This window comes from Echeneis naucrates, chromosome 9 (assembly GCF_900963305.1).
Source record: "Echeneis naucrates chromosome 9, fEcheNa1.1, whole genome shotgun sequence".
Taxonomy (NCBI): Eukaryota; Metazoa; Chordata; class Actinopteri; order Carangiformes; family Echeneidae; genus Echeneis; species Echeneis naucrates.
Window position 1 is genome coordinate 23719763 of NC_042519.1, and position 25889 is coordinate 23745651.

Consider the following 25889-nt stretch of genomic DNA (forward strand, 5'->3'; position numbering starts at 1 on the left):
ATGAGAACCAATACACAATATGATATGTTACGTCAGTCCTACGTCATGACACAACATTTTGAGATATGACTAAATTTAAGATGTGATGTGATCAAACAGAATTTGATGACGTGGTGAAAAACAAGGCAATAAGAGGAGAAGAAGCGATTTGAAACTTCTTGAATAACACAACAGGACACAACACAGTCTGATCCTGGCTGCACCTATCTGACTCCAGTGTTTTTTTTTCTGTCCAGGTTTTGTGACTCTCCCTCCAGTGACCCCGAGTTACCGGGTGGGCGTGGCCGGGGAAAACGGATGCGAATGGCCATGGCCGATCGTCCCTGCATTGAGCCGACCCCCGCCGCCAAGGTCAGGGGTCTGTCGCAGCACAGGAGCCGCGGTGGTGGGATGGCTGGAACCACGGCACCGATCCACAGCAAGGGACGGAGAGGCAGCCTGAACCTCATCAGCAGCAACTGCCGGACGCCTCCATCGTTCTTCACCGTGGAGGAGGTGAAAACGTCCAACAGCACCTCCAGCCTCTCGTCTGGGAAGCGAAAGAACAAACCGCCGGCCGACCTGGACCTCAGCCTCGTCGCTTCCGACGACATTAAAAATGGAAACGGGAAGCGGATTCGAGCCAAGTCCCGCAGCGCCCCATCCACGCCGCAGGGCAAATCCGACCCTTCATTCATGGATCCGGGAGGAGGTTGTGCCTCCTCGCCGCCTCCCCCACCCATTCTCATTGACTGCCCCCACCCCAACTGCACTAAACGCTACAAGCACATCAACGGACTGCGCTACCATCAGACCCACGCCCACCTGGAGGCCGAGGAGCAGAGGAAGCCCGAGCTGGACCCCATGAAGGACGGGGAGAGCGAGGAGCGACTATCAGACTGTGAGGACACCATCAGCAACATGACCTACGACCTCTCAGACACAAGCAACAGCACTAATAACAGCACTTCCTCAAAGAAACCTGCTCCTCTGTATAAGGTGACCACAGTCGGGTCTCCTAAGAACAGGCGGCTCCTCCTCAGTACAGACCACAGCCCCACAGCCAACTCCAAAACCAGAAGGACCTCACTGCTGAAAGATGGACTGATCGATGACCTCAGCAATCTGCCCATCATCTCCAACATGACCGTGGTTCTTGAGAACTGCATGGTTCCAGACAGGAACTCCACGGTCGAGATGCCCAAACTGGAAGCCGAAGGTTTGATCGACAAGAAAGGAGGAGCATGTGACAAGGGGAAGAAGGCCAACGGGAAAGTAGAGAAGCTCTCCAAGTCGCGGACCAACCGGCCGATCGCTCCAGCCCCCGCTCCTCCCAAGCTGATCGCCATACCCAATGCGACGTACCCTAGCGGTACAGCAGACACTGCCCCCTCCCAGCAGCCCTCCCCCATGGTAGCCGTAGGCCTCACGAGTAAAAATCTCCCCCTGAAACCCATCAAACCAAAGCTGAGCATCGTTGTGGAGCCGAGTCTGGTCAAAGCCACGCTGGTTACCTGCAGCAAGGAAACCAGGAAGAAAGAGAAACGGAGACTGAAGGACAAACATAAAGATGCTCCGACCAGAACACCCAACGGGGACAGTGGTGGAATCAAAATGGAAGACGGCTGTGGGGGGTCAAAAATGGGCATCAAGGAGATTTCCGGGAGCCTTCTGAAGGAACACCTCAGTAAGCAGGATGTGATGAATGGACTCACAGAAAGCCAGGAGAGCAGGATGGCCAGTATCCGGGCAGAGGCCGACAAGGTCTACACCTTCACCGACAACGCCCCCAGTCCTTCCATTGGCAGTTCATCGCGGCTCGATGCAAGTGGTTGCCTGGCAACAGCAGAGAGCAGCAGCAAGAACAACAGCCCCGCCTACTCCGACATCTCAGATGCCGGAGACGATGGGGGATCCTCTGAATGTCGCTCGGATGGACTAAGATCCAAGTCCAGCTCCTCGGCCTCTTCCGAGGTGAGCTCTAACAGTAGCCATGGTAACGCCAGTAAAACCCCGCCCACAGCATCCGCCCTGCCATCGAAAGACTCACAGTCCCCGTACTACCACGGCTACGAGCCCTACTACCTGCAGGGGTACATGCACTCGGACCGGCAGAACAGCAGCAGCGTAGCTTTTCACAAAAGCTCCGCCCACGACGGCAAAGGGAAGGACAGAAAGGACGAGCTGAAGGAGGACGACAAAAGCTCCTCCCACGAGTTCTTAGACTCTAAGAAAGGCGATGGGCCGCCTCAGTCTCAGCTCCAGTTAGCAATGAGTCAGACCCAGACCGCCTTGGCCCAGTCCCTGTACTACGGCCAGTACTCCAGAGGACTTTACATGGACCAGAAACTCTTACTGGCCTCCAAATGCTGCGACCAGACGCCCAGTGCCAAGCAGAGGGGCGAGCGGGGACAGGGCCTGAGAGACAGTGAAGACGTTAAACATTTGGTTGGCGGTTCGGTCGGTGGACCCATGTTAGGTAAAGGTCCAGACGGCGCCAAAGGCTGCTGTCCCAAACCGGTCCTGTCCTACGTGGAGATGAGTGAGAGAGGAGAAAGGGGACAGAGTCTGGGCTTAAAGGCTGTGCACGGTGGCATGGTGGACCAGCACCAGGTCTCGATGAAAGACTGTGATGACATCAAGTCACCCTCTTCTTCCTCTTCTTCATCACTCCACAACCCAAACAGTCAGACAGATCTGGACTCAAATGTTTCCTTTTCCAGTGTAAGTTTCCCGCTCTGTCTATAACCCGCCGCCGCCGCTGATGGTGTTGTTGGTGTGCTTTAATGACTGTTGTTGAGTGTCGCAAAGAGATTAATCACACATTGTGTACAGCTAAACCAACAGGTGCTAATAACAAAGACCACGTGGCTTCTGCGGCGACCGACTTCACTCAGCGTGTAGTTTGATTTGATGGATGAAAATGTTTTTATTGTTAGAGTGAGGATTAAAGGAGGAAGTGTTCAATTCCAACGTTAGCTGTAAATGTAAAACACAAAGCATCAAAGGAACCTTTTCTAAGATAAAACTGCTGGTTTTGATACGAGCTGCTTTTTCCCAGAAGCTGTGCAGATTTTTAACCATGCCATCTCACAACGCATTTATCAGCTAACTGCTCATCACGCATCATGGAACAAAGGCTGTATGAATTTAATGAACGCCGTGTCGGGGGAGGGAGGGCGGGGGAGTCAGGTTGTGTTTTCCTTCCGTTTGGCCTAAATTCTGCAGTCGGTCATGATGTGTGAGACGTGTTGTGATTCGTGGTCATTGAGAAGGACGCCACACTCGTCACATCCCACCTCTGAACGGCCGCCTGCTGTTGAAACGTCGTCATCCTTCATCAACATCCCACCCACCCTGTCTATGGCTCTGTTCACTCAGTACACAGTGTTTCCTCTATAGTCACTGAGCAGCGGTGGGCTGCTGCAGCAAAGACCCCCCCACCCAACTCCTGCTAAAAAGAACATGTACAGATAAATAAAAAAAACACTCACTAAAGAGGCAAAACACTGAAGGGCTAACATTTAGACTTAAAGTAAACTGGCCATAAACAAAAAACTGGGACAGAGACACGGACCGAGGTCGACCCCCACCCACCACTGTTAACACAGAATTATAGGGGAAACACTGCCACTCGCACCAACACTTGTCCCCATCGATTTAGCCCTCAGACGGCCCGGCCTGGGCTCACCGCCTCGCTCACAGCAAATACTCAGAGCTTCAGAGTCAGCACGGGGAGGAGGCCGAGGAGGGCGAGGCAGACAGGGGCAAAGAATGGGGCGGTACCGTGGAGCCTGCAGGGGCCAAGATGACCTCCGGAGGAGGAGGAGGAGGAGACAGAGGAGATGTTAAAAAAGTCCGAGTCCACGGGCCCCACGATCTGCCGCCGACCATCGACGCAGAGGACTCGGACCGGCTGGAGGGGCTGGAGGACCAAGGCCAGGAGCCCCTGGGGGGGCTGTCGGAGGAGTCGCAGAGCGCCCGGGCAGCGGTATCTCCCCCCATGACCCCCCAGCAGCCCTACATCCAGTACCAGCACTCCTCCTACCAGCCCTACCTGGCCATGTGTGAGAGCGGCGGGGGCTCCTACAGAGGGGTGTCCCCAACCCTGGTCCACAATTACCCAGGTAGGAGTCTCAGAGACAAAACGGCTCATTTAAGTGTTTTTGCTTTAGTGAGCAGGTGGAGACCAAACCAGAGCAAACGTTAACACCAGCAGCAGTTTACAGATGTTGTGAGTCCAACATCAAACCTCTCTTCTCTCCTCTACTGAAGTCAGCCTGCTAACGAGCCGGCCCTGGCCCACCTTCAGATCCGGAGCACAGACTCTGTCTAACCCTGAACTACTCTGCTGGTTGTGAAAAATAGTTACACTGTATTGAAGTCTATGGGAAAGTCACAGTCCTTCAGACATGATTTATTAGCTGAGTAACAGTTTTACTAATGAGCTAACGGTTCAACAGGATTCAGCTAATTTAGCCAAACTGCCTCATTAGATAGCACGGAGGGGGTTAGCCGACAACAACGCTATCATTAGGTACCAAACAAGGAGGGAGAAGAAGTCCAAACTTGAACTTTGTGCTTGTGCACTAATTCTGGGAAACTTTCTGGTTTTTCTGTTGGTGTTCCACATGAACAGTGCCGTCAGTCTGTCATAGATTAATGGGCTTTGTGCGTGATTTAAGGGATTTTAAAAGAACAATAATCTACACATTGCATCAGCGCTGTCATCATATTTGTAGTCAGTTTGCAATTGGAGTGAAAATCGAAGTCTTAGAATTATTTACAAACCAGCTTCGAGCTCGTTAATGTGATATAATGCATTAATTTATCCAATAAGATGAACCCCATGAAGATAATTCAGGATGATACATCTGAATTTACACACTTAGTGAAAAATTATGGCGCTTTTATGGCACAAATTGATTTGCATAGTGTTCTTTTGTAGTTGTTTTTTTTTTTTTACATCAGTGAGTATAGAAACAGCTTTAACGAAAGAGACGAGAAACAAAGTAGGAACTGAAGCAGCCTTCAATATGAACTGCATGATGAGTTCTTTGTTGTCGACCGTTTTTCTGTGTCCGTCAGGTTTCCATTATCCTCTGTACGGCAAGACAGCGGGCAGGGAGGAGTCGGAGGTGACGCCCCCCGGGAGAGGAGGAGCGGTGAGCGGGAAGCAGAGCGGCGACTCGTCCTCAGCCATGGAGCTGCTGCAGCAGCAGAGCCACCAGTACCACGGGAAATCCCCCGCTGTGAGACACCCCGCCTCCACAGACACACAAAACAATCAGAAAAGTTTTTACACAGTAAGGTGATTAATAAAAAACCGGGCCAAGCTGTCCTTTAAGAATTTATTCTGCTTCCTCACTTAAGAGATTTATTTATCTCACAGAGGACTCAGAAAGACGTTACAGCAGAAAATTATCCAGCCGGTGACTACATGTTCCACACCGTGTGTTTACTGTTATTTTTCATTCAGCAGAAAAGACAGAACTTTGTCTAATTCCATCAGTTACTCATAAAGACTCACTCTGAATGTTTCCTTCCTCTCCAAAGAAAAGTTCCTCTCTGTTTGGGTCGTTTCTGTCTTTATCTGATCAGGAGTTCAGCTCATTCATGATGAAAAATCAGCTCTTTATTCTGTCAACACAATAAACTCACCAACTTCTCCTCACTGACATCAGAAGACCTGAGGGGTCTGAAAGGTTCATGGGATAAAATCAGGTCTGATAAATAACTTCCACCTTTAACAGCTTCAGATTACCAATGCAGGACGATGACGTGAACATTTGGCTCAGTCACTCTGGACCGGTGCGTTTATATGGATTTGGATGGACGGATGATTCATTTTATTGGTCCTGAGGGAGACTGAGTCAGGACGATACATCATATTACAGCAGGGTGACACTCTCACAGCTGTTACATGAACATGAAGACAAATAAGGACAAATCGATGAAATCCAACAAACAGATGTAAACAAGTTGGCCTCATCACCTTAAACAGATGTATAAAATCAAGATGTTGAAATGTCATCCAAAATGGAGTTTAAACGTTTGTGTCCTGCAGCATTCGTAGAATCAAAAGAAATATAAAGCGGTGTTGTAGGTTTGTAGATGAACAACACAAAGCTCATGTTGTGTGTTTGTTCTGAAGTATTGTGATGTTCTCTTAATGAAACCACAAAATTAAACACGAGGCGATCTGCTGTGTTGTCGTACAGTTAACAACCATCTGCGTCTTCGTGAAAAACAGTTCCTTCTTTTTCCTAATCAGCAGCACCTGTTCCCCGTTTACCTGAGGGCTTGAACACGTTTCAGAGCGCCCCCTGGAGGCCGGAGGCAGCGAGCACAAACACAATATAAGTCACCTACGAGCTGCTGTTGTTGCAACATCACCTGCATTGCGCGGTGAGACTTTCACAGATAAATGATCAATAATTGCAGAGGACTCGCTCCAGCAGCTTTCTGACCTTGACCAAATGAGCAGCAGCAGGGAGACGAATCTGAGCTGGAGATTTATGATTCTCCATCCTGAAAACTCGTCTGTACGTGATGTGGACGCAGTTCAACCACTGAGAGGCCTCGACTGAAGACTGGACCTCCCTGATTTCACTCCAGTTTCCAATTATCAGGTGACCGGAGCCAGAAACGTCTGACTGTGTCCATAAAGCTGAAGGCTGATGTCCGCCGATACATCTCGCTTTTTTAAAGAGAGAAATTCACCTGCTGCTCACTTTTACAGACTTCCTGTCTCAGGATTGGCTTTAAAAATGTTGCCACAAAACAAATAACGAGATTAGAAAAGCAAAAAAACTGCGTTTGAACTGAAGTCTTAAAAAAACGTTATTTACTGCAACACAAAGGGTGTTTATCTTTGTGTGCCTTTGCATCTATTATGTCCTTTTTGTGTTGTTTTCTGACATTTAACACAGTTTAAGGACAAACCCTTCTCTCTGGGTTTGTTCCCTGAAGATCTGAGCCAAAAAGAAAAACCTTTCTCAGAAAGACGGTCAGTATTAGTCTGAGCTCCATCTACTTTCTCTTCAGTTTAACAAATCACCTCTTTATGATTTATTTTATGTTCCAATTCAGACCTGTGATCCAAAGTCTGGTCTCGTGTGGCCAGTTGTGTTGTTCTAACTCTAAGAAAGAAGAAAAACTATCTTGATGTTTAGAAAATACACGATTGCAAACGATAAAACAAGTGAAACTATTTCAGATCTAATCCCCTCTGTGTGTGTGTGTGTGTGTGTGTGTGTGTGTGTGTGTGTGTGTGTGTGTGCGCGTGTGTGTTTGCAGCCCGGTGAGAAGGGTTCTCCTGAGGGCGAGCGAGAGACAGAGAGAGAGAGGAACCATGTGTCGTTTGCCCGACACCTCCACACACACCATCACACTCACCTGGGGATGAGCTACAACCTGATGTCAGGACAGTACGACATCTACCAAGGTACAGACACACTGAGCTTCTGACGCACAAACTGACACAAAGCCTGCAGACGATCCTGAAGGTCTGTGTACAGGTGGAGTCAGGAGAGCTGGAGCTCACTGTGACTTAGAAATTCACAATGTTCAACGTGCTGTTCATGTTTCAAACGATAGTCCGAAAAACTCGACGAGCTGATTGATCAGGTAGAAGGAGGGAACTTTTCCCATAGACTTCAATACAATATGACTTCTCTTTACGAGCAGACCAGAGTCCAGGTCCAGTCTGTTTCAAACAGCTGAAGACCTGGACATAAAACAGGACACACGTTACGCTCAGTAATCTTAGATTAGTTAATCCTAATCCTAAACCAGATGTGCACTTCCTGGTTTTCCTGAGCAGGGTCTGGATCTTCTCACTGTGTTCTCTGTGCTCCGTCTGTTGAAGGGTTGAGCTCCAGGTCGCTGGTCTCCAGTCAGCAGGTGTCAGGACATTCCTCTACAGGTGACTATGAACACAGTTGGCCTTCTCTCCAGTATTCTGAAGTTTAATGGTGAACTTTGGAAACAGCTGCTAATGCTAACTCAGAGTTTTCAGCAGCGACCCCTCCATCAGGCCTCCCGTCTGTAATCTGAACCTCGGCCATCTTGTTTTTGGACTTTAGGCCGCCCTCAGCTGCCAGTGTTTTGATACGATCACGATCTAATTTTGATAATTTAGTGAAATCACATTCCTGATTTACCTGTTTAACCTGGTTAATGACCTGAATAACCCGGCTGGCATTTTCCTGTCAATGATTAAATTGAGCATGAACGCTGATTAAATGGAGACATTTACAAAATGTCACTTTGAGCAGTGTTGATTTAATCGAGGTAGCTCACTGAACAACAGCTTGTGTAAAAACCACAACACACACACACTGATTATTTGTCAGTGTTTGTGTTTGACTGTCTCCATCTTCTCTGGTGCGAACTCGGCATCAATCAAAAGTCAAATCCACTCATTCTGGATCTTGAGATGAGTTAGTAAAAATGTTGGAGCTGGAGAATGATCTCGGCTTCGCTCCGTGTTCTGGGTCAATGAATCTAATATCCAAACCTGGCTGCTGATTCGGCTCTGAGACGCCTCTGCCTTGTCTCTTAAATAATAATCCTGGAGATCATTACCCACTCTGTGTGTTTTCCATACAGCTCTGCAGGCCATATATCACTGCCTTTGTTTGACAGTGTGAAATAATGCGGCAGGTACCTGCCAGGCAGTTAAGCAGCACAATGCAATCATTACCTCGCTGGTGCGAAGACTGAACTTATCTATAAACGGTAATTGCTGTGAAATAGAGAAGATTTACTCAAAAAGAAACCAGGAGTTTTATAAGGAAACTGAAGCAACTTTTCAGAGCAGAAGATTCATTATCCCCTGATCAGACATGCCAAATGAAAAGAGCTGATCTTCATTTTGTCCAGATATTCTTCCTTCTTCTTCCGGCCTGCTGCGGTCAGAGCGATGATCTGGTGATCATCTGGTGATTCTTTTAAACACTTTGTGTGTGTGTGTGTGTGTGTGTGTGTGTGTGTGTGTGTTAGGGCTCATCTTTTATGATCATTAACATGTGCCAAGATGATGAAACTCATCAGGCAGCTGAAACAGAGCTGAGGATCAGTTGTTGTGTCAAAAAACAAAGATGGCTGACGGACTAATTACAAAGTGGAGTCTTCAGCTCCAGCTGTGATGACCTGACCTGACCTCCAGGTTTACGTTTCTGCGACAGTTAAATCGCTTTTATCACAAACTGGAAGGTTTTCTTTGTGCTGAATGTTGTGGTGGAGGTCCTGAGCGCTGACCCTCCTGCATCTGTTCGTCTTGTGTCCACAGAGGGAGAAGGGAAGAAGTAGGACCATGTGACCACGTCTCACATGAAGAGCTGCAGATTTATCAGACATCAATTCCGTGGTGTTGAATAAGCTTCGCCTCGCTGAGAGGCAGAGAACAACGACAAAAAAGCTTTCATTTCTTACTAATGACAGCCACCTGTTTTATAAAACATCATCCAGGAGCAGCCAGTGGGAACCCGGATCAGGACCTTTTTTGTTTTTGGAAGGAGGAACAATCTGTTCACATCCAGACCGGCAGACTTTTGAGGCTTTCAGTTTTGCTGAGTTTTGACAACATCCCAGAGCGCTCGGCCCGACGGTGCTCCACTTTATAAGATGCACATTTATTGTGATGTATTATGACGATGATATGACTGAATGTACTGATGATGACTTACTTCATCCCAATAGTGTCGATGGTTTTTTTTAAACTCCTATTGGGAAACAGCATTAGGAAGCTAAAAAGTCTATTATTATCCTTATTATTCTCATGATTATTGAAGTGGTCCTCCTCCCTCCATAGTGCTGACGCTACATTTGTATTACTAACCTGTACTTGACCGTAACCATGTTGATTGTATTGTCTTTATGTGAGAGTAAACCTTCACATCGACCTGCCCAGTGCCATGTAGGAACCCAGTGGTGTAAATATTCTGTACAGATTCATGGCAGAGCACTAACATGCTTTATCGTACTCTATGTTGATCTCCATCAGCCGTGCAGGGGAGCAGCAGGCGGCGCAGTTCTCTCAGTGCTCCAGTTGCTGTTTTTATATTTGAGACTTTGGAGCCACATGAGGGTCCAGAAGTGGTCCAGTCAGTCCACCACGTGGGTTCAGACGGACCTCCACGAGATTTGAGGCAGACTTCGTCCTTTTTGTAGGTTCTTGGTCCAGAGTCTGCGTCAAAGATTTGACGTTTATTCTTTTGGTCTGAAGGATGTGATGATTCTCTCTAACTTAAATTACTAAAATCCCCAACAAATCTCATGAACATTCAAAACATTTACTCTGCTTTGTTTCCACGGTGAACTCCTTAAAGTTTCTGCTCTAAATCTAAAAGACTGAAACATCAACATCCTCCAGCTGGTCCGGACTTTTTACTGATGATTATTGTTGAATCGATCCCTCAGAATTATCGCTACGTTGACGAATCTCAGGTCAAATTTATCAAACTGGTCTTGTCTCTTGGTAAATGTTTCAGAACGACCTACGTGTTTTCATCATCGGGAAGTGTTCTCCCAGTTCGCTTTGGATCGTACCACGTGGATGTAATCATCGGGTGAAGTCGGCCAGTTGTCATGGTAACAAGGTGGACCCCCAACCTCCGCTGTGATTGACAGCTCCCGGTCTCAAATATAAATCAGAGGCACAAACTGGGCCGAAGTGATTCTGTTTGAAGATGAGAGGACGAGGTACCAGTTTCAGCCTGAACCTCCGAAGGGCAATTCCATCATTAAAGGAGTTTTCTGACGTCTAAAGAACCTCTACGACCAGCATGACACTCCAGACTAAATGGGATTTTGTGTGTGCTCAGGTACAATAATGACTTCATTTTTTCTCTGTTTGCATCCGCAGCAAATTAATGCAGTTCAGTTTCGACTCCAAATTTTAGCTTTTTGCCTCAACCGTGACGAAGTGGTGACATCAGACAGCGTTTCCTTCATGGTATTTATTTTGAATACGAACAAGCAACACGGTGCTGCTGGAATTCAGCAGAAACTCACAGTGGAATTGTCCTTTGGGGGGAGTCCCATAATCCTTTGCTTCGCCTCTGCTCCCATGCCTACAAGTTAACTAGCTCACTGCAGAGCCTCTGATAGACAGAACAGGAGCACTGCGGCGTCTCCTGAGCAAAGCAAAACATTCCCATTTCTACAATCTGGTGCTGCTACCTGTGTGCATCATCCAAATCCATCCAGTCCAGAAACAGAGAGAGAGTCACGTGACTGTGGGGTCGGAGGCTGCTGCTCTCTGGCCATAAATGTCAGTGAACGCAGCGCAGCCTCTTTCCACACCCAGAAGTTTGGCTCCATTCACTGTCCGTCTCGTTCATTGCTGCCTTTGCTGTGGCAGATTCACAGCCTGGGAGCAAAACACACCGAACTACTTCCTGTTCGGTCTGGACTGCATCAGCTGCAGGTTGACTCAGACCGGAATCAGCAGCTCACTCAGATTCGGTTAGTTATGAATTTAATTTAGGTGAAACTGAATGCACAGAACAATCCAGGACGGCCTCCAGGTGCCGCATCCAAGCTGTGAGCCCTGATGCTGCGTTCACATCACGTGGAGAAAAAGATTTTGTAAGTGCAGCGTAACGATAGAATTTTCTGCAATCACTGTGGTGCCAACACGGCTGATAATACACGTCTATCAGCAGCTCTGCCTCACTTACACAACACCTTACCTGCATAGTATCAGTGGTCATTCTATTACTTGAATATAGTGCTATGAACTCTGTTTACAAAATGCTGTCAACTTTGGGGAGACACAGTGATCTCTTATAAAGGCTGCTTGGTATGTTCAGTTCATCCACCCAGTGTATCCATTGAATAACACACTGAAATCGTATAAACATGAAACCTGCTGTTGCTTTTTTATACTGTATATGCCTTAATTCATATGTTTGGCAATCATGATTAAAGGATGTTTATATATATATATTTGTTTGTCTGTTTCTTTTCTCCCAAGTGACATTTTTCTGGAGGATATTCATATAGTTTTTTCTTATATAACAACTGTTTTTATAACGGCAGAGAAGATGCTGACTAAATGTGTTATTTATTAGTTTACAGAAAGTGTTGCACTTTGTCAGGGTTGAGAGGACGAACTAGATCATTAAATGTAGAAAGATACATTCAAAGCATATTATGGTGATGGTCATGAAAATATACATTTACCTCATCACAGACCGAAAAGAATCAAAATATCTTTAAGGAGGCAATTAATAACGAGCCAAAAGTGTTCTCTGATTGAAACCGGAAAATATATTTAAAAAATGAATCTGCGTATTTTTCAGCTTTTTCTTTAATTACTGGCTTTTGTTTTGATTTTATACTTTATTATTTTTCATTAGCCCCTAAAATGATTGAAACAAAACTGCAGTCTAAAGTATTATTACCTGTACAAATACACAGAAAGGCGATGAAGTGGGTCAGAACCAAGTTACGAGTCAGTTCGTCATCATGTTATCGTTCTTATCGTTTGAATTGTTGTTGTAGTTCCGCCTCCTTCCGGTGGGGGCGCTGCACTTTAACCGTCACTTCCGCTTTGGAAACAAAATGGGTGGCGCCAAAGACTGAAAACGAAGCGGCAGTTAGTCTGAGCGGAGTCAGGCGGATTAATTCAACTGATTTATCTGCCTGATTTATCTGCCTGATTTATCTGCCTGATTCTAATTCAGGCTGCTCTGCTTTGGTTTGTTTCGTCTTCTTGGATTAAATTCACTTTTTAAGATTTTCACCGTTTGTAAGAAAAACTGTTGGAAAGTCTCCGGACGCCAACATGGCCGCCAAGACGGACCAACTTCTGATCGTCGTCTCCATCCTGGAGGGTAAGACCGGGGAAAAGACCGGGGCAAAGACCGGGGCAAGAAGGGACACCGGGGCAGAGACCGGGGCAGAGACCGGGGCAGAGACCGGGGCAAAGACCGGGGCAAGAAGGGACACCGGGGCAGAGACCGGGGCAGAGACCGGGGCAAAGACCGGGGCAAAGACCGGGGCAAGAAGGGACACCGGGGCAGAGACCGGGGCAAAGACCGGGGCAAAGACTGGGGGCAAAGACCGGGGCAGAGACTGGGACAAAGACCGGGGCAAGAAGGGACAACGGGGCAAAGACCGGGGCAAAGACCGGGGCAAAGACCGGGGCAAGAAGGGACAACGGGGCAAAGACCGGGGCAAAGACTGGGACAAAGACCGGGGCAAGAAGGGACAACGGGGCAAAGACCGGGGCAAGAAGGGACAACGGGGCAAAGACCGGGGCAAAGACCGGGGCAAGAAGGGACAACGGGGCAAAGACCGGGGCAGAGACCGGGGCAAAGACCGGGGCAGAGACCGGGGCAGAGACTGGGGCAAGAAGGGACAACGGGGCAAAGACTGGGGCAGGAAGGGACAACGGGGCAAAGACTGGGGCAAGAAGGGACAACGGGGCAGAGACTGGGGCAAGAAGGGACAACGGGGCAGAGACTGGGACAAAGACCGGGGCAAGAAGGGACAACGGGGCAAAGACTGGGACAAAGACCGGGGCAGAGACCGGGGGCAGAGACCGGGGCAAGAAGGGACACCGGGGCAGAGACCGGGGCAAAGACCGGGGCAAGGACCGGGGCAAAGACCGGGGCAAAGACCGGGGCAAAGACCGGGGCAGAGACTGGGGCAAGAAGGGACACCGGGGCAAAGACCGGGGCAGAGACTGGGGCAAGAAGGGACACCGGGGCAAAGACCGGGGCAAAGACCGGGGCAGAGACTGGGGCAAGAAGGGACACGGGCAAAGACCGGGGCCAAGACCGGGGCAAAGACTGGGACAAAGACCGGGGCAAAGACCGGGGCAGAGACTGGGGCAAGAAGGGACACCGGGGCAAAGACCGGGGGCAAAGACTGGGACAAAGACCGGGGGCAAAGACCGGGGCAAAGACCGGGGCAAAGACCGGGGCAAAGACCGGGGCAAAGACTGGGACAAAGACTGGGACAAAGACCGGGGCAAAGACCGGGGCAGAGACTGGGGCAAAGACAGGAGGCAAGAAGGGACAACGGGCAAAGACCTGGGACAAAGACCGGGCAGAGAGACGGGGGCAGCGACTGGGGCAAGACCGGGGCCAGAGACCGGAGCAAGAAGGGACACCGGGGGCAAAGACTGGAGCAAGAAGGGACACGGGGGAAAGACTGGGGGCAAAGACTGGGGCAAACAGGGGCATCGGGGCAAAGACCAGGGCAAAGACCGGGGGGCAAAGACCAGGGCAGAAAGGCACACACCGGGCAAGGGACTACAGGGGTCCACCTGCTCCACAGTTCGGGGTCCGGTCCTGAAGACCACCACATCTTTTTTTGCCCCAGCTAAATGCCCTCTGTTCATCAGATCGTTCAGCGGTTGGGGTTTGATGGCGATCATTATGGGATGTTTGTCAGCTCAGCTCAGACCCGAGTTCCTTCCTGTGAACAGACTGAGTCTGAGTGAACCGTCTCCTTCGCAGGTCGTCACTTCCCGAAGAGTCCTCGGCTCGGCCTGCTGGTTCAGGCCAGCTTCGACGGCGAGCAGCTGGCCACGGACCCCGCGGAGCACCGGGAGCAGCCGCAGTTCAACACGGAGCTGGCCTGGGAGCTGGACCGCCGTACCCTGCACCAGCACAGGTCTGTTTTAGGTTACAGCTGATGTGACGGCCAGCGTTGGTCACACTGACGTCTGCCCCGCCTCCGTCCTCCAGACTGCAGAGAACTCCCATCAAGCTTCAGTGCTTCACCGTCGACTCTGTCAGCAGGAAGAGGGAGAGCGTCGGCTACATCGTGCTCGACCTGCGCTCGGTGCAGGAGGTCAAACAGGTGACTGTCGAGGTGCAGCCTCTGTTCATGGAGACCAGTGTGAATAAAGGTTTATTTAAGGTCACACGCTTTCTCTGCCTCCATCAGGAGCCTCGCTGGTTTCCTCTGCTGAGCAGTAAATACACCAAACAGAGACCCGCCCTCCTCCTCAACCTGCTGCTGGAGAACGACACCAAGACCGCCGAACCCTCTCCTGATAGGTTCAAGGCCAGGAAGGCGCCGCCCCGACAAGGTCAGCGGCTTCATCCGTGTGGTCGGACTTTAACACAGACCGTCTTTCTGTCGGTTTGGGACGTCCTCACACGCAGGCTTCATACGACGTGTGTGTGAGGGAAACATTTTAAAAAAAGAGAGAAGAAGAACTGTGAGATGAATCTGTCTTCTGGTTCAGGTTCTCCGACCGTCACTGAGCTGCTGACGGAGAAGCTGGAGGCCGTTCTGATCCCAGATCAGGGCTACCATCAGGTCGGACCAGCTGACCAATGCAGAGACATGTTCGTCTTGTCCGTCACTGTGGCCTTCGCCACCAAACTGGAGCAGGTGAGAGCGGCGCTCTGCTGCTGCCCCCAGCCAATGAGGAGTCAGGTCACACAGTACATCCAATAAATAACGTTGACACACACAGACCTGAATTAATCTGTCGATCTGGATCATGAAGCTCAGAAGGTTTTCTCACAGATCAGGTAGATTCATGTTGCACATCAAACTTTGTTTTCTCAGTTGATATCCAGCACGATGAAGCTGTCAGCTGAGGGCTCAGAGTTCTTCTTCTACTACTCTCTACTGGGCAACGACATCACCAGTGAGCCGTTCCACAACCTGCTGAGTCCAGACTTTGAGCCGGAGCGCGCCTCTGTGCGCATCCGCAGCAGCAAACAAACCCTGCAGGCCTTCCTGTCCCGGCAGCCCAGTTTACAGGTGAGTGGGTCAGGTGAGTGATGACCTCATGGCTGGACGGGCGTCACCAGGAGTCCTGTCTGTGCGTCTTCAGATCCACCTCTGCTGTGGGACTCAGTCTCTGGGCAGCACCGACGTGCGTCTGTCCGCTCTATCGGAGGTCCAGGTGGATCTGGACTGCAAGGCTGCCACGGTGGAGGGAGCCTTCGTGCTCCAACCTCCTCGACGCATCAAACAGACGCTGGGCGCCTTCCCCGCTGACCTGCAGCCGACTGTGGGCGTGGCTATCAGTCTGAGGCGAGAGGAAGCCCCAGCAAAGGTACACAACGTGTTACTACAGCTACACAACAAGTTGTGTGTAGCAGGAGAGAGACCAGAAAGGTGAAAGGAGCTTTTAGGTTTATGGTCTGCAGGACACATTTAGAAACATTAAAAAGCAGATCAGGGCACTTCAGTTTGAGTCCTGAGGAGGATCCTCGTGGTGATGTCATCTTTCCTTCAGCCTTTAGGGAATAAAGGAAGCGGACTTCAGACGCACCGCGCCCCCTCTCCCTCGGCACCTCCTGCTGAACAGAGACCTCGAAACCCCTCTCCGGTCCGACAACCTCCTGACTCTTCCCCTCCAGCTGCTCCTCCTCTTTCTCCTCACACAGAGAGTGAAGCAGAGAGCCTGCTGGAGGAGCGTCAGCGGGGCGGTGATCGAGTGGGACCGGCAGGTGAAGAGCGCCGCTGTCACCTCCTTACGTGAGACCTTAGAGGTCAAGCATCAGACAGGAGTCGCTGAATGTTTGTTTTCGTGTCCAGCTGAGGATTTGGAGCTTCCTGTTCAGCCGCAGAGCCGACCTGAAGCCGCAGCGGAGGGCGGAGCCTCATCCGTCAGCGTTTCTGCTCCCAAAGTGTCCATCCCGTCCTCCGCCCATCACTACTGCTTCTCCCTGGACCTGCGCAGCCTCAGGAACCTGGTCCTCACACATCCCGTCGCTGCCATGCTCCGGTGAGCTGAATCTGGATCTGGTGTAGAAGCTTCTGGAGTCAAAACTAAAAAAGCAGACTCCAGCTCAGTGTGACGTGACGTGTTGTTTCATTCGGTGATCGTTGTGCGTCTCTGTCTCAGGTACTCGTATCCGTTCTTCGGCAGCGCGGCTCCCATCATGACCAACCCCCCCGTGGAGCTGCAGAGGAACATGGAGGTGTCTCTGCCTCAGTCCTACTGCGCCTTCGACTTTGCTGCTTTACCTCAGCAGCTGCAGGACACCTTCCTCAGGTCACACACACACTTCAGGAGCTTTCAGGCCTTTGAGTTCAGGTCGTTCCATCCGACACGTTTAACTGTTAGTTTAAATTAATAGCAGGAATGAGTCTTCGGATATATTTGGGCTCTTTGTGTCGCAGCAACAGAAGGACACATGGAGCCTCTGAAGTGGGATCTGTCTCCAGAATCCAGACTGAGCTGGACCCCATGCTGGTCTGCACGGTCTCTGCTGTTCCAGCAGGTGGAGCAGCAGGACAGGGTTCTGGTTGTGGACTAACTGAGTCTCTGTTGGACAGGGTTCCCCTGGTGGTGGAGCTGTGGCACAGAGACTCCACCAGCAGGGACCAGCTGATTGGACGAGCGTCCGTCCAGCTGTCCACCCTGCTGAGCTCGGAGAGGAGCAGGTCCCTGGGATCAACAGGAGAGCAGAGCTGGAGGCAGACCCACCAGGACCGGGTCTCTGTGGTCCAGTCTCACCGGTAGGAGACTGACTGACTGTGGTATGCTCTGAGTCCTGATTGGTTGTTGATCGCTGTGTCTCTGTCCGTCAGTCCCACAGAGAAGGTGGCAGAGTTGAGCTATGTGGCAACGCTGGAGGACCTGGGATTGGTCAAGGCCAGAGAGGTCGTCATATCCGACTCGTCCCAGGTGAGACGGGCTGCTGGATTCTTAACCTTCAACTTTGTTAAAAACTAAAACACCCTGGTTTTGTTTTCTCAGAATGAGTTTGTAGCCCCCCCACCCCCGTCCTCCCACCCCGCTGCTCCCGTCTCCCCTGCCGCTCCCCCTGTCGTCCTGCCAGCCCCCACGCCCCCCAGGGACACCCTGGAGTATCGGAAGGCCCTGGAGCTGGAGCTGTGGAAGGAGGAGCAGGAGGATCTGTTCGACCATCAGGTAGAAACTGAGTGCTTTATTTTGATAGTTTCTAACCACATCCTGTCCGCTACAGGAAGCAACAGGGCTTATGGAAATGTAGTCCTGCCTATTAAGTGTGTGTGTGTCTGTGTTGCAGCTGAGGAAGAAAGAGCTGAGCCACATGCAGGCGTTGGCAGAGGAGTGGAGGAGAAGAGACAGAGAGAGAGAAGCTCTGGTCAAGAAGAAGGTACAACAAAAACAACACTGACATTGAGTTCACACAAACTGGACTTTATCTGCTTTTATTACATTTTCAGCATTTTCATTTACTCAACATGCAATAATTCATAATTTTTTCATTATTGTTATTTTAATTTAACACATTTGCGCTGTGCTCACCTGTCAGATCTGTTTTTCGTAGTGTGTGTATTTGTATGATTAGATTGTCTGATGAAATTAATCCACACACACACTTTGACTGTCTTCCTGTCAGGAGGTGGAGTACAACCTGTTGGAGGAGCAGCTTCAGAAAACTCTGTCTGATCTGGAGAAGAGAGAGAAGCAGCTGGTGGAGGCGGAGCTTCAGGTGGATCCTCCTGCTGCTTTATTTCCGCACATCGTAGTTAGTGTTGTTTAGTGCTGAGCTTCATGTTGATGTGAGTTATGGAGGTAAAATGCAATGAACTCAATATTTTTCACACATCTCAACATCTGATGCTGTGATGAGCCATTTACAGCATCTGCAGAGAAACAGGAAGAAAAGAGGACAACAACTGAGCACCGTGTAGGAAAATATCAGACAGATGCATCATGATGAGACTGAATGTACAAACCACCTGCTGAGAGGATCAACATGTAGAAGTGCATTTAGGGCTTCACGTGTCTTCAACAGATCGTAAAAGTTTGATCTGACTCCAGCAGGAAGTTGGTCATTTTCTGGCCAGTTGTTTCACTGACAGCTGATTGAAGGTCTTCTTCTGTGGTGTCTGTCTCAGACTCAGAGGCTGCAGAGGGAGCTGCGAGCCGAACACGAGCTGACTCTGAGGGAGCTGCAGGAGAGCGGCAGGAGGCTGCGGCAGGACTGTGACCACCGGGTGGCGCTGGAGAAGGACAAGGTCCGGCTGATGGAGGAGGAGCGAGCGCGGCTGCTGCAGCAGGTGGAGGCCGGTCCAGTTCTGGGACTCTGACCGTTGGCGTCAATCATCCTCACCTTTCCCGCTCTTTTCTCCAGATCACAGACGCCGAGTGTCGCTACAAACAGCTGGAGAAAGAGTTCCAGGTCTACAGAGAACAGCAGAGCAGCAGACCGGAGTTCAGACTGCAGTCAGACCTCAACCTGCTGACTCTGGAGAAGGTATCCAGAGCATCCTCCAATATTTGGAACACCTGCTTCCACAAAGATTTAAAGGAGGAAGTTTTGATCATTCGTTCTGTTGTTGTTAAGGTGGAACTGGAGAGGAAGCTGGAATCCACCACCAAGTCCAAGCTCCACTACAAGCAGCAGTGGGGTCGCGCCTTAAAGGAGCTGGCCCGCTTCAAACAGGTACTGAGGTTTAGTTTCTCAGATCCAAACCAGCAGGACCTGGAACAAACCTGATCTGCTCATTGCTTCATTTTTAACACTCACACTGTGTCAGTGAACGCACCACCAGCCTCTGTCGTGGTGATGACATCACAGCCCACTTCCTGTCGGAGGATTCGACCTGAACCTGTCAGAGTTTGACAGTTAGCTGGTTGCTGACTGCAGTCCAGATTGACGGCTGCTGTAAAATTAGGCTCTGCTAACGCCCCCCCCCCTCCGGCTGCCATGACAGCCTCATATTTCACTGCAGATAACTGCAGTTTTTCTGCGTCGGCCGCTGCAGGTTTTTAATCTGCTGCTGGAGACGAGCTGACAGTGTTAGGACATTTAACTGCTCTGTTTAAAGACACGCAGCGAGAGGAGGAAGCCCAGCTCGGCCCCACCGCCATCTGTCAGCTGATTATCACACCGCCGCCGTGTGATGGGCGGCTGTGGAGGCTTCATGACCAACTGTAAAAACCCGATTATCAGCCGCTGTGTGAAGGCGTGAAAAGTAAAACAGAAGCTTTCACACACAGACTGTTTATAAAAGATTGAAGTCTATGGGAAAATGTCCCTCCTCCTCCTCAGTAAACATTTTCCTGATGAGTTTCTGGTCTCAGTCTGAAACACATGTTCATTTCGAGGGAAAGGGGAGGGGTTATGGGGGCGGGGCCACTGTGTGACTGACAGACTGACCACCTAATTAGGAGACAGAACAGGTCAGAACCATCATGGCAGCAAAGTATCTGATTAATTTATGTGGTTCTTTATGTCAGACAACAGACAGTAAAAGTTGTGTTGTTTTTGTTGAACAGCAGCTGACATGTTGTGGTGTCAGACAGACACCGTGATGTTTCAGGCTGTTTTAGTTTGTGACCTGATGAGGAAACTCCCATCATCCTCAGCTGAACCGGAGGCTGAGTTAGCTCAGTTAGCATGCTAATACGGCAAACTAATGTAAACATGGTGGAGGGGAGAAGATGAAGAATATCAAAATGTAGCTTTAAATTCAACTTTAGTGTGCGTGCGTGCGTGTGTGTGTGCGTGCGTGTGTGTGTGTGCACGTGTGTTTGTTCGTGCGAGTGAGGAAAAGGAGAGAGAGGTGTGTTTTTACACCAGAGCCAAATATTTAGCTGAGGAGAAGTAGACAACGAAATGTGTGAGAGCTCTGAGCTCTCCACACACACACAGACACACAGACAGACACACACAGACACACACAGCACTAAGTGGGGCTTCAATCAGCCTAAGTCCAACATAAACACACACAGACCTTATCTGACAAACTAATAACTGTTACTGACATTAACCAGCTGGAAAACTGGACGGCCATTTTTCTTCTCTTTACTTTTTCCCTCCTCCTGTCTGGCTCCTCCGTCAGTCCCTCATTCTTTCATTTTTCTTTATCTTTGACTCTCGTTCCTTCGTTGCTCTGCTTTATTTATGGTTTTTGTCTTTTCTGTCCGTTTCTTTGAGTCCAGTGTCTCTCTCTCTCTGACCCCCCATTGTAAAGAAAACAGGCAGTGATTTATGCCGCTCTGAGGGGGTTTGGTGCTGAGTGTCACCACTCGTCTATTAATCATCAGGAGGTTTGTGTTGAGCAATAAGCTCGTCAGACTCCAACTATTCAGATGTCACACTCTCGCTTTTTGTAAAATATCAGGCCTGTGTTTATACGACCATCCGTCTTGGCGCTCGGCGGTTCTTTACGCCGCGGCTTGTTTGGTTTTTCTCGGCCTCTCCTTGCCGATTTATTCTCTCCTCTCGCCGCTTCGCATGGCGTGCTGTTTAGCTCAAGTCGGATCATAAAAATTCTTCTCCGAGAAATAATGTGCTTTTCGGCCCAGGAGGTGCGGGAGGCCGGAGAGGCTGAGCGAGAATTAATATCCAGGCAGCAGCAAAGTGTTAGATCAGCGTGTTGGCCTCCGTCCTTTAAATCCAAAATATTGGGACAAGACGCTTTAGTTGGTCTTTAAAAAGGAAAATATTGGGACAGAGAGATTAAAGCTGCGAGCCGCGAACTAAATCTGGAGCTTTAACGTCCCGGCAGGAGAATAAAAGTCTGTTTTTTATAGACAGAGGTCGTGATGTATTTATATCTACAAGTCCAGCTGTAACATGGACCACTGATACGGGACCAGGTCTCCGGGTCTCCAGCTGACATCACAGGAAGTAGCCCAACCTGAATGTGATGACATCATCAAGTTTTTACATTTATGATTATTTGCCCCCATTGGAGGCAGTTCAATGGGGGCTCCTCTTTTTTTGCCCCATTTCTGAAAATGGAACAAATATAAAATTTGAGGAAGTTCTGTTTGGGCCTTGGGTCCAGACTAAAACGGTCTCTCTCGGTGTGTTTGTGTAAAAGCTTCTGTCAAACAGCAGATGTAACGTGTCGTCTGAGGGGATTCGAGTTTTACGGGTCTCAGAAGACTCTGACGGTTCCCACTCTTCATTCCTGGAATATTCTGGATCTGGGGGGTGTGGTCCAGACTGGGAGGGTCAGGGAGTCTGAAGTGACTCAGTTACTCAGAACACAACTGGACCAGAACCAGGAACCATAAACAGTTGTTGTTCAGAGGTCAGGTCCTCCTCGGGGATCCTCTAAATCCAGATGGAAGGAATTTTAATGTGATGTTGGGCTGAAGGTTTGAACATCAGTCGGGGTCCTAAATAGATCTGGATCAGACTGCAGTTGTTTAATTGTTGATGGAAGAAACAGAAAGATTTTCCACCTTTTGTGTTGTTGTGTGGTGAAGTTCAGAGGTTTGTGTTTGTGCCTGTTCACTAATATCATAAATAAAACCAGAAAATCTTTATGAACTTTATCTGAATACGACAAAAACAAAAGTTTCCACTGATCAAAGTAAGTTTGTATCCCATCATGCCGTGCGTCATCGACAGATAGATCCCTGATCTGTTTAATCTGTTTCAGAGATGAAACGTGACCATTTGATGGCTAAATGGAACAAATGAGACTCTTTACAGTTTCAGCTCTTTGACTTAGTCGTCCTCGTTTTTCTTCACGTCCATCAAACCCCAAAAAAAGCTCAGCTGATGGAGATTCCCTGAAGGTGGCGGAGCAGCACCAGGTCTCTGTGACGGTTCTGCCCCAGGCCACAGGGTTTCACCCCCCCCAGCGAGGCCTCTGATTGTTTCAGCCTCAGATTGTCTTTGGCAGCTCGAGCGTTCGGCCTGTTTGTTTTTCTAGTAATTAGCCTGAAAACGGCCTGAAATACAGACTGTTAATGTTCCACCGAGAGCTGAGCCTGAGTCAACACACAGAGGGGGGCGAGAGTGTGTGAGTGATGTGTTCATAAGAGATTGTGTGTTTTCTGAGGAGATGGAGGGAGTTTTGTGTGTGTGTGTGTGTGTGTGTGTTCTGTTGTGTGTCACAGTCATGGACGTCGGCTGTTTGTTCAACACTTGTTGCTCCGTTTGAAATACTTCATTGTTTCAATTGAAAGTCAAGCTGAAAAATTTAAGGAAACATCATTAAAGTCACATCTAATTGGGGTCAAAGGTCAAAGCTGTCACTGCAGACATAAGTGAAATGCTTTGTTGCTATGGCGATGCTGCCCGCTCACAATCCTGTTGAAGGTCCTGAAAATCAACATTTTGGTTTGTAAACTGTAAACTCATCCGGAGAACGTTTACTGAGGAGGAGGAACATTTTCCCATAGACTTCAGCACGGTCTGACTTCTTTACAACCAGAGGAGGCGCCCCTGAAGGTTTCTGTCACCAGAATCTTTTTTTGAAGAGCTCTGATTGGCTCATTTAGGCTCCTCCCCTGATCGTGATGTGAAATCAGCTGATTTATGATCTCGGTATCGAGGTGATTCACTTTCACACGTCTTTTGTTTTTTTTCCTGCTGTTTCTGATTTATCATCGTGCAGCTGGACGGCCGCGGTCCGAGCCCACTGAGGGATTCTGGGTAATTTTTGGGACGTCTGGAGCGGCTGAGAGAAATACGACTTGGAGACGTTTTTATGAAGGTTCTCTTTCTGTTCTCAGGCTGCTGCACTTCTGAAGCTGCTGCAGCTTCTTTCTCAGGGAGGTTTTTTATGAAAATGTGAAACCAGACAAATTTATCACCAAACTGCTGTCGAGCAATTAGAGGAAAAAAAAACAGCTTCTTGGCGCGGAAGCTGAAAGTTTTCAGCAGCCGGTCGGAGGTTTGTTTTCAGGGACCGGCTCTGAGACTGACGTGGTTCAGATTGTTGAGATGTTTTCAGACTGAAGGAAAGAAATCTGCTGCAGATTCAGCCATTCAAATCCAAACAGAACCAAGACCCGTTCTGTCTACTGACCATCGAGGAGACGGCCCCACTTGTTGTGTTGAAGTGTATGGGAAAATGTCCCCCCCTTCTACATTGATTTGAATGAGATTACAGTCTCGGTTGAAAACCAAGATGGCCGACGGACCAGTTACAAACGTGTTCCGTTGTCAGTCCAGTCTGATGCTTGTGTGTTTTTGCAGCGTGAGCAGGAGAACGCCATGACACGTCTGAAGAAGCAGCAGGCGGAGCTGGAGGCCATGAGGCTGCGTTTCCTGGCAGCGGAGGAGAAGGACGCGGTCCGACAAGACCGGCAGGAGCTGGACGACATCAGGAACGAACTCAACAGGTGATGATGACGACGGCGATGTCTTCTTCCTCTCAGACCTGCTTTTGTTCTCCAGTTAGTTTTCAGTATTTTCCTTCCCAGGTTAAAGCAGCAGGAGGTAGCCCGAGGCCCCGCCCCATCCCTGTTTGACTCCGCCCCCAGCCCAGGGGTCAATGAGAGCGCCGACGAACACCTGAGCCGCCTGCTGGAGGAGAGAGACACTCTACTGAGGACCGGCGTCTACAGCCATGAAGACCGCATCATCGCCGAGCTCAGCAGACAGATCCAGGACGCCATGAGGGACAGAGACAACCGCTGAGGACGCCGTCCAATCACAGACGGGCTCACCTGAGGACGCTGCAGCAGGTAAACTGAAGGTTGTTTTTCAGACACTAATGATAAAAGTGATTTAACAGAAGTGATTCTGGGAGGTTTTCTTCAAAGTTGTAATAATTCTATCATCCTCTAAATTTTGATCCATCTCTTATTATTGATATTTTAGATTTTATTCAAATAAATAATTTGATGGCAGATTTTTAATTTAAAAGATGAATTTGATTCTAAATGAATGTTGTTTAAATTCATTTCATTGATTTGAGAAAAAACAAATGAACATGAATAAGAAAAAAATCAGTTAATCATTTTGATTAAATTCAGCAGTTTTTCTTTGTCACGAATCAACAGAGTGGAGACGGAATCGACCCGACACCTGAAGCCAAAGTGTGAAAGCAGCTGTTTGTTTGTTTGTGTGAATTCTTTTCTTGTCTTGTTGAGTCAGTTTTGTGTTTTTGTCTTTTATTATGTTTCTCTTCTCTTAAATGAGCCGGAGCTGAAACTATTAATCAGTGAATCAGTTGGCAGGAAGTGACTTGTTTATTTTACTCATGTTGATTGTTGATTGTTTACTTCTGACAGCAGGTGGCGCCGCAGCCCCAGAAAACCTGCAGCGTTTTATTTATTATTTTCATCAGACTGATCTGAGTGGAATAAATTATTTTAGTATCGAAGCTCATCGGGCCTGTTAAGTGTCTGATTATTTTAGATTTCCAAGTCATTTTTATTTGTTTTGTTTACACATGAGAACAAATCAGGATTTTATGTTCTTCGGTTCACACAGTCTGGAAATATTGTTTGATTTAATTTATTGGATGTAAAATATGAACATTGATTGAACAGCTCAAAGAGCTTTTTTGTCAGTAAAACACAGAATCCATTCACGCCTGTTTGTTTTTCTTTCTCCACTCTCCTCTGGTCGGTTTTTAAAATAACTAAAACATTATTACTACAACAATAAACAGGAGAATAAATAAAAAACAGCTAATGTCTGAATCACAAATCAAAAGTTGAACGCTTAAATCTTCTGACTGGTGAAATAAACACTGAAGCATCGAAGAGGATTTGAGAAATTTCTCCAAAAACACGAAGCAGAAATTCAAGTTAGTTTTGGTGGAATTGAACATTTTCAGATAATTTCACCTCCTTTAACAGTAAAACTGTTGATCTGAATCATTATCTTGTTTTTGTGTATTAGAATATTAAATATTTACAGATTTATTGACTATCTAACACTTTTAATATTTTGTCTAAAATGTCTCGATCTGTTCTGCAGCAGCTTTTTAGCTCGAATGTCTCAGAAATGAATTCATTTATTTTCGGGCCTTTTCAAAACATTTTCTTTCATTTCATTTTAACCTGATTTTTGATAAAAACAACAAACTAATTAGAAATAAAAATAAGAGAATAAAATAAAACGACTCGGGTGAAAGAAAATGTTCTCAGCTGAGAAACCTCAAACAGAAATATGAAACATGAAGGAAAAAAGGAAAAAATATTAAAATGCTGACAAAAGAAGCCGACATCAACATGTGAACACACCCAGCAGCATCAGTGTGTGTCTGTGTGTGTTGACGTC

At 48.4% G+C, this 25889-nt stretch overlaps 2 protein-coding genes across 3 annotated transcripts in view; both read left to right on the top strand.

Moving 5' to 3' along the window:
* znf608 (zinc finger protein 608) overlaps window positions 1-11883 on the top strand; it is a 38336-nt gene extending 26453 nt beyond the window's left edge. Inside the window, exons 6-12 of the mRNA XM_029509983.1 lie at window positions 237-2719; window positions 3651-4106; window positions 5068-5231; window positions 7279-7426; window positions 7850-7906; window positions 9275-10151; window positions 10476-11883. Coding sequence (XP_029365843.1) covers window positions 237-2719; window positions 3651-4106; window positions 5068-5231; window positions 7279-7426; window positions 7850-7906; window positions 9275-9294 — 3328 coding nt within the window. The 3' untranslated portion in view covers window positions 9295-10151; window positions 10476-11883. The remainder of the gene's footprint in view (window positions 1-236; window positions 2720-3650; window positions 4107-5067; window positions 5232-7278; window positions 7427-7849; window positions 7907-9274; window positions 10152-10475) is intronic.
* Window positions 11884-12569: 686 nt separating this feature from the next.
* Window positions 12570-25184, top strand: cep120 (centrosomal protein 120). Of its 2 annotated transcripts, none has more exons than XM_029510163.1 (21): window positions 12570-12824; window positions 14457-14613; window positions 14688-14802; window positions 14890-15034; window positions 15194-15342; window positions 15523-15720; window positions 15794-16018; window positions 16202-16415; window positions 16504-16693; window positions 16814-16963; window positions 17248-17430; window positions 17503-17599; window positions 17672-17845; window positions 17964-18053; window positions 18300-18392; window positions 18802-18963; window positions 19038-19160; window positions 19251-19349; window positions 23853-23998; window positions 24080-24343; window positions 24662-25184. In XM_029510163.1, the coding sequence occupies exons 1-20, from the start codon at window positions 12776-12778 to the stop codon at window positions 24294-24296; spliced, it is 2976 nt and encodes a 991-aa protein (XP_029366023.1). In that variant the 5' UTR covers window positions 12570-12775; the 3' UTR covers window positions 24297-24343; window positions 24662-25184. The 2 variants fall into 2 exon arrangements, with proteins under 2 accessions (XP_029366023.1, XP_029366024.1); XM_029510164.1 differs by having other exon boundaries at window positions 18808-18963.
* Window positions 25185-25889: the final 705 nt, after the last annotated feature.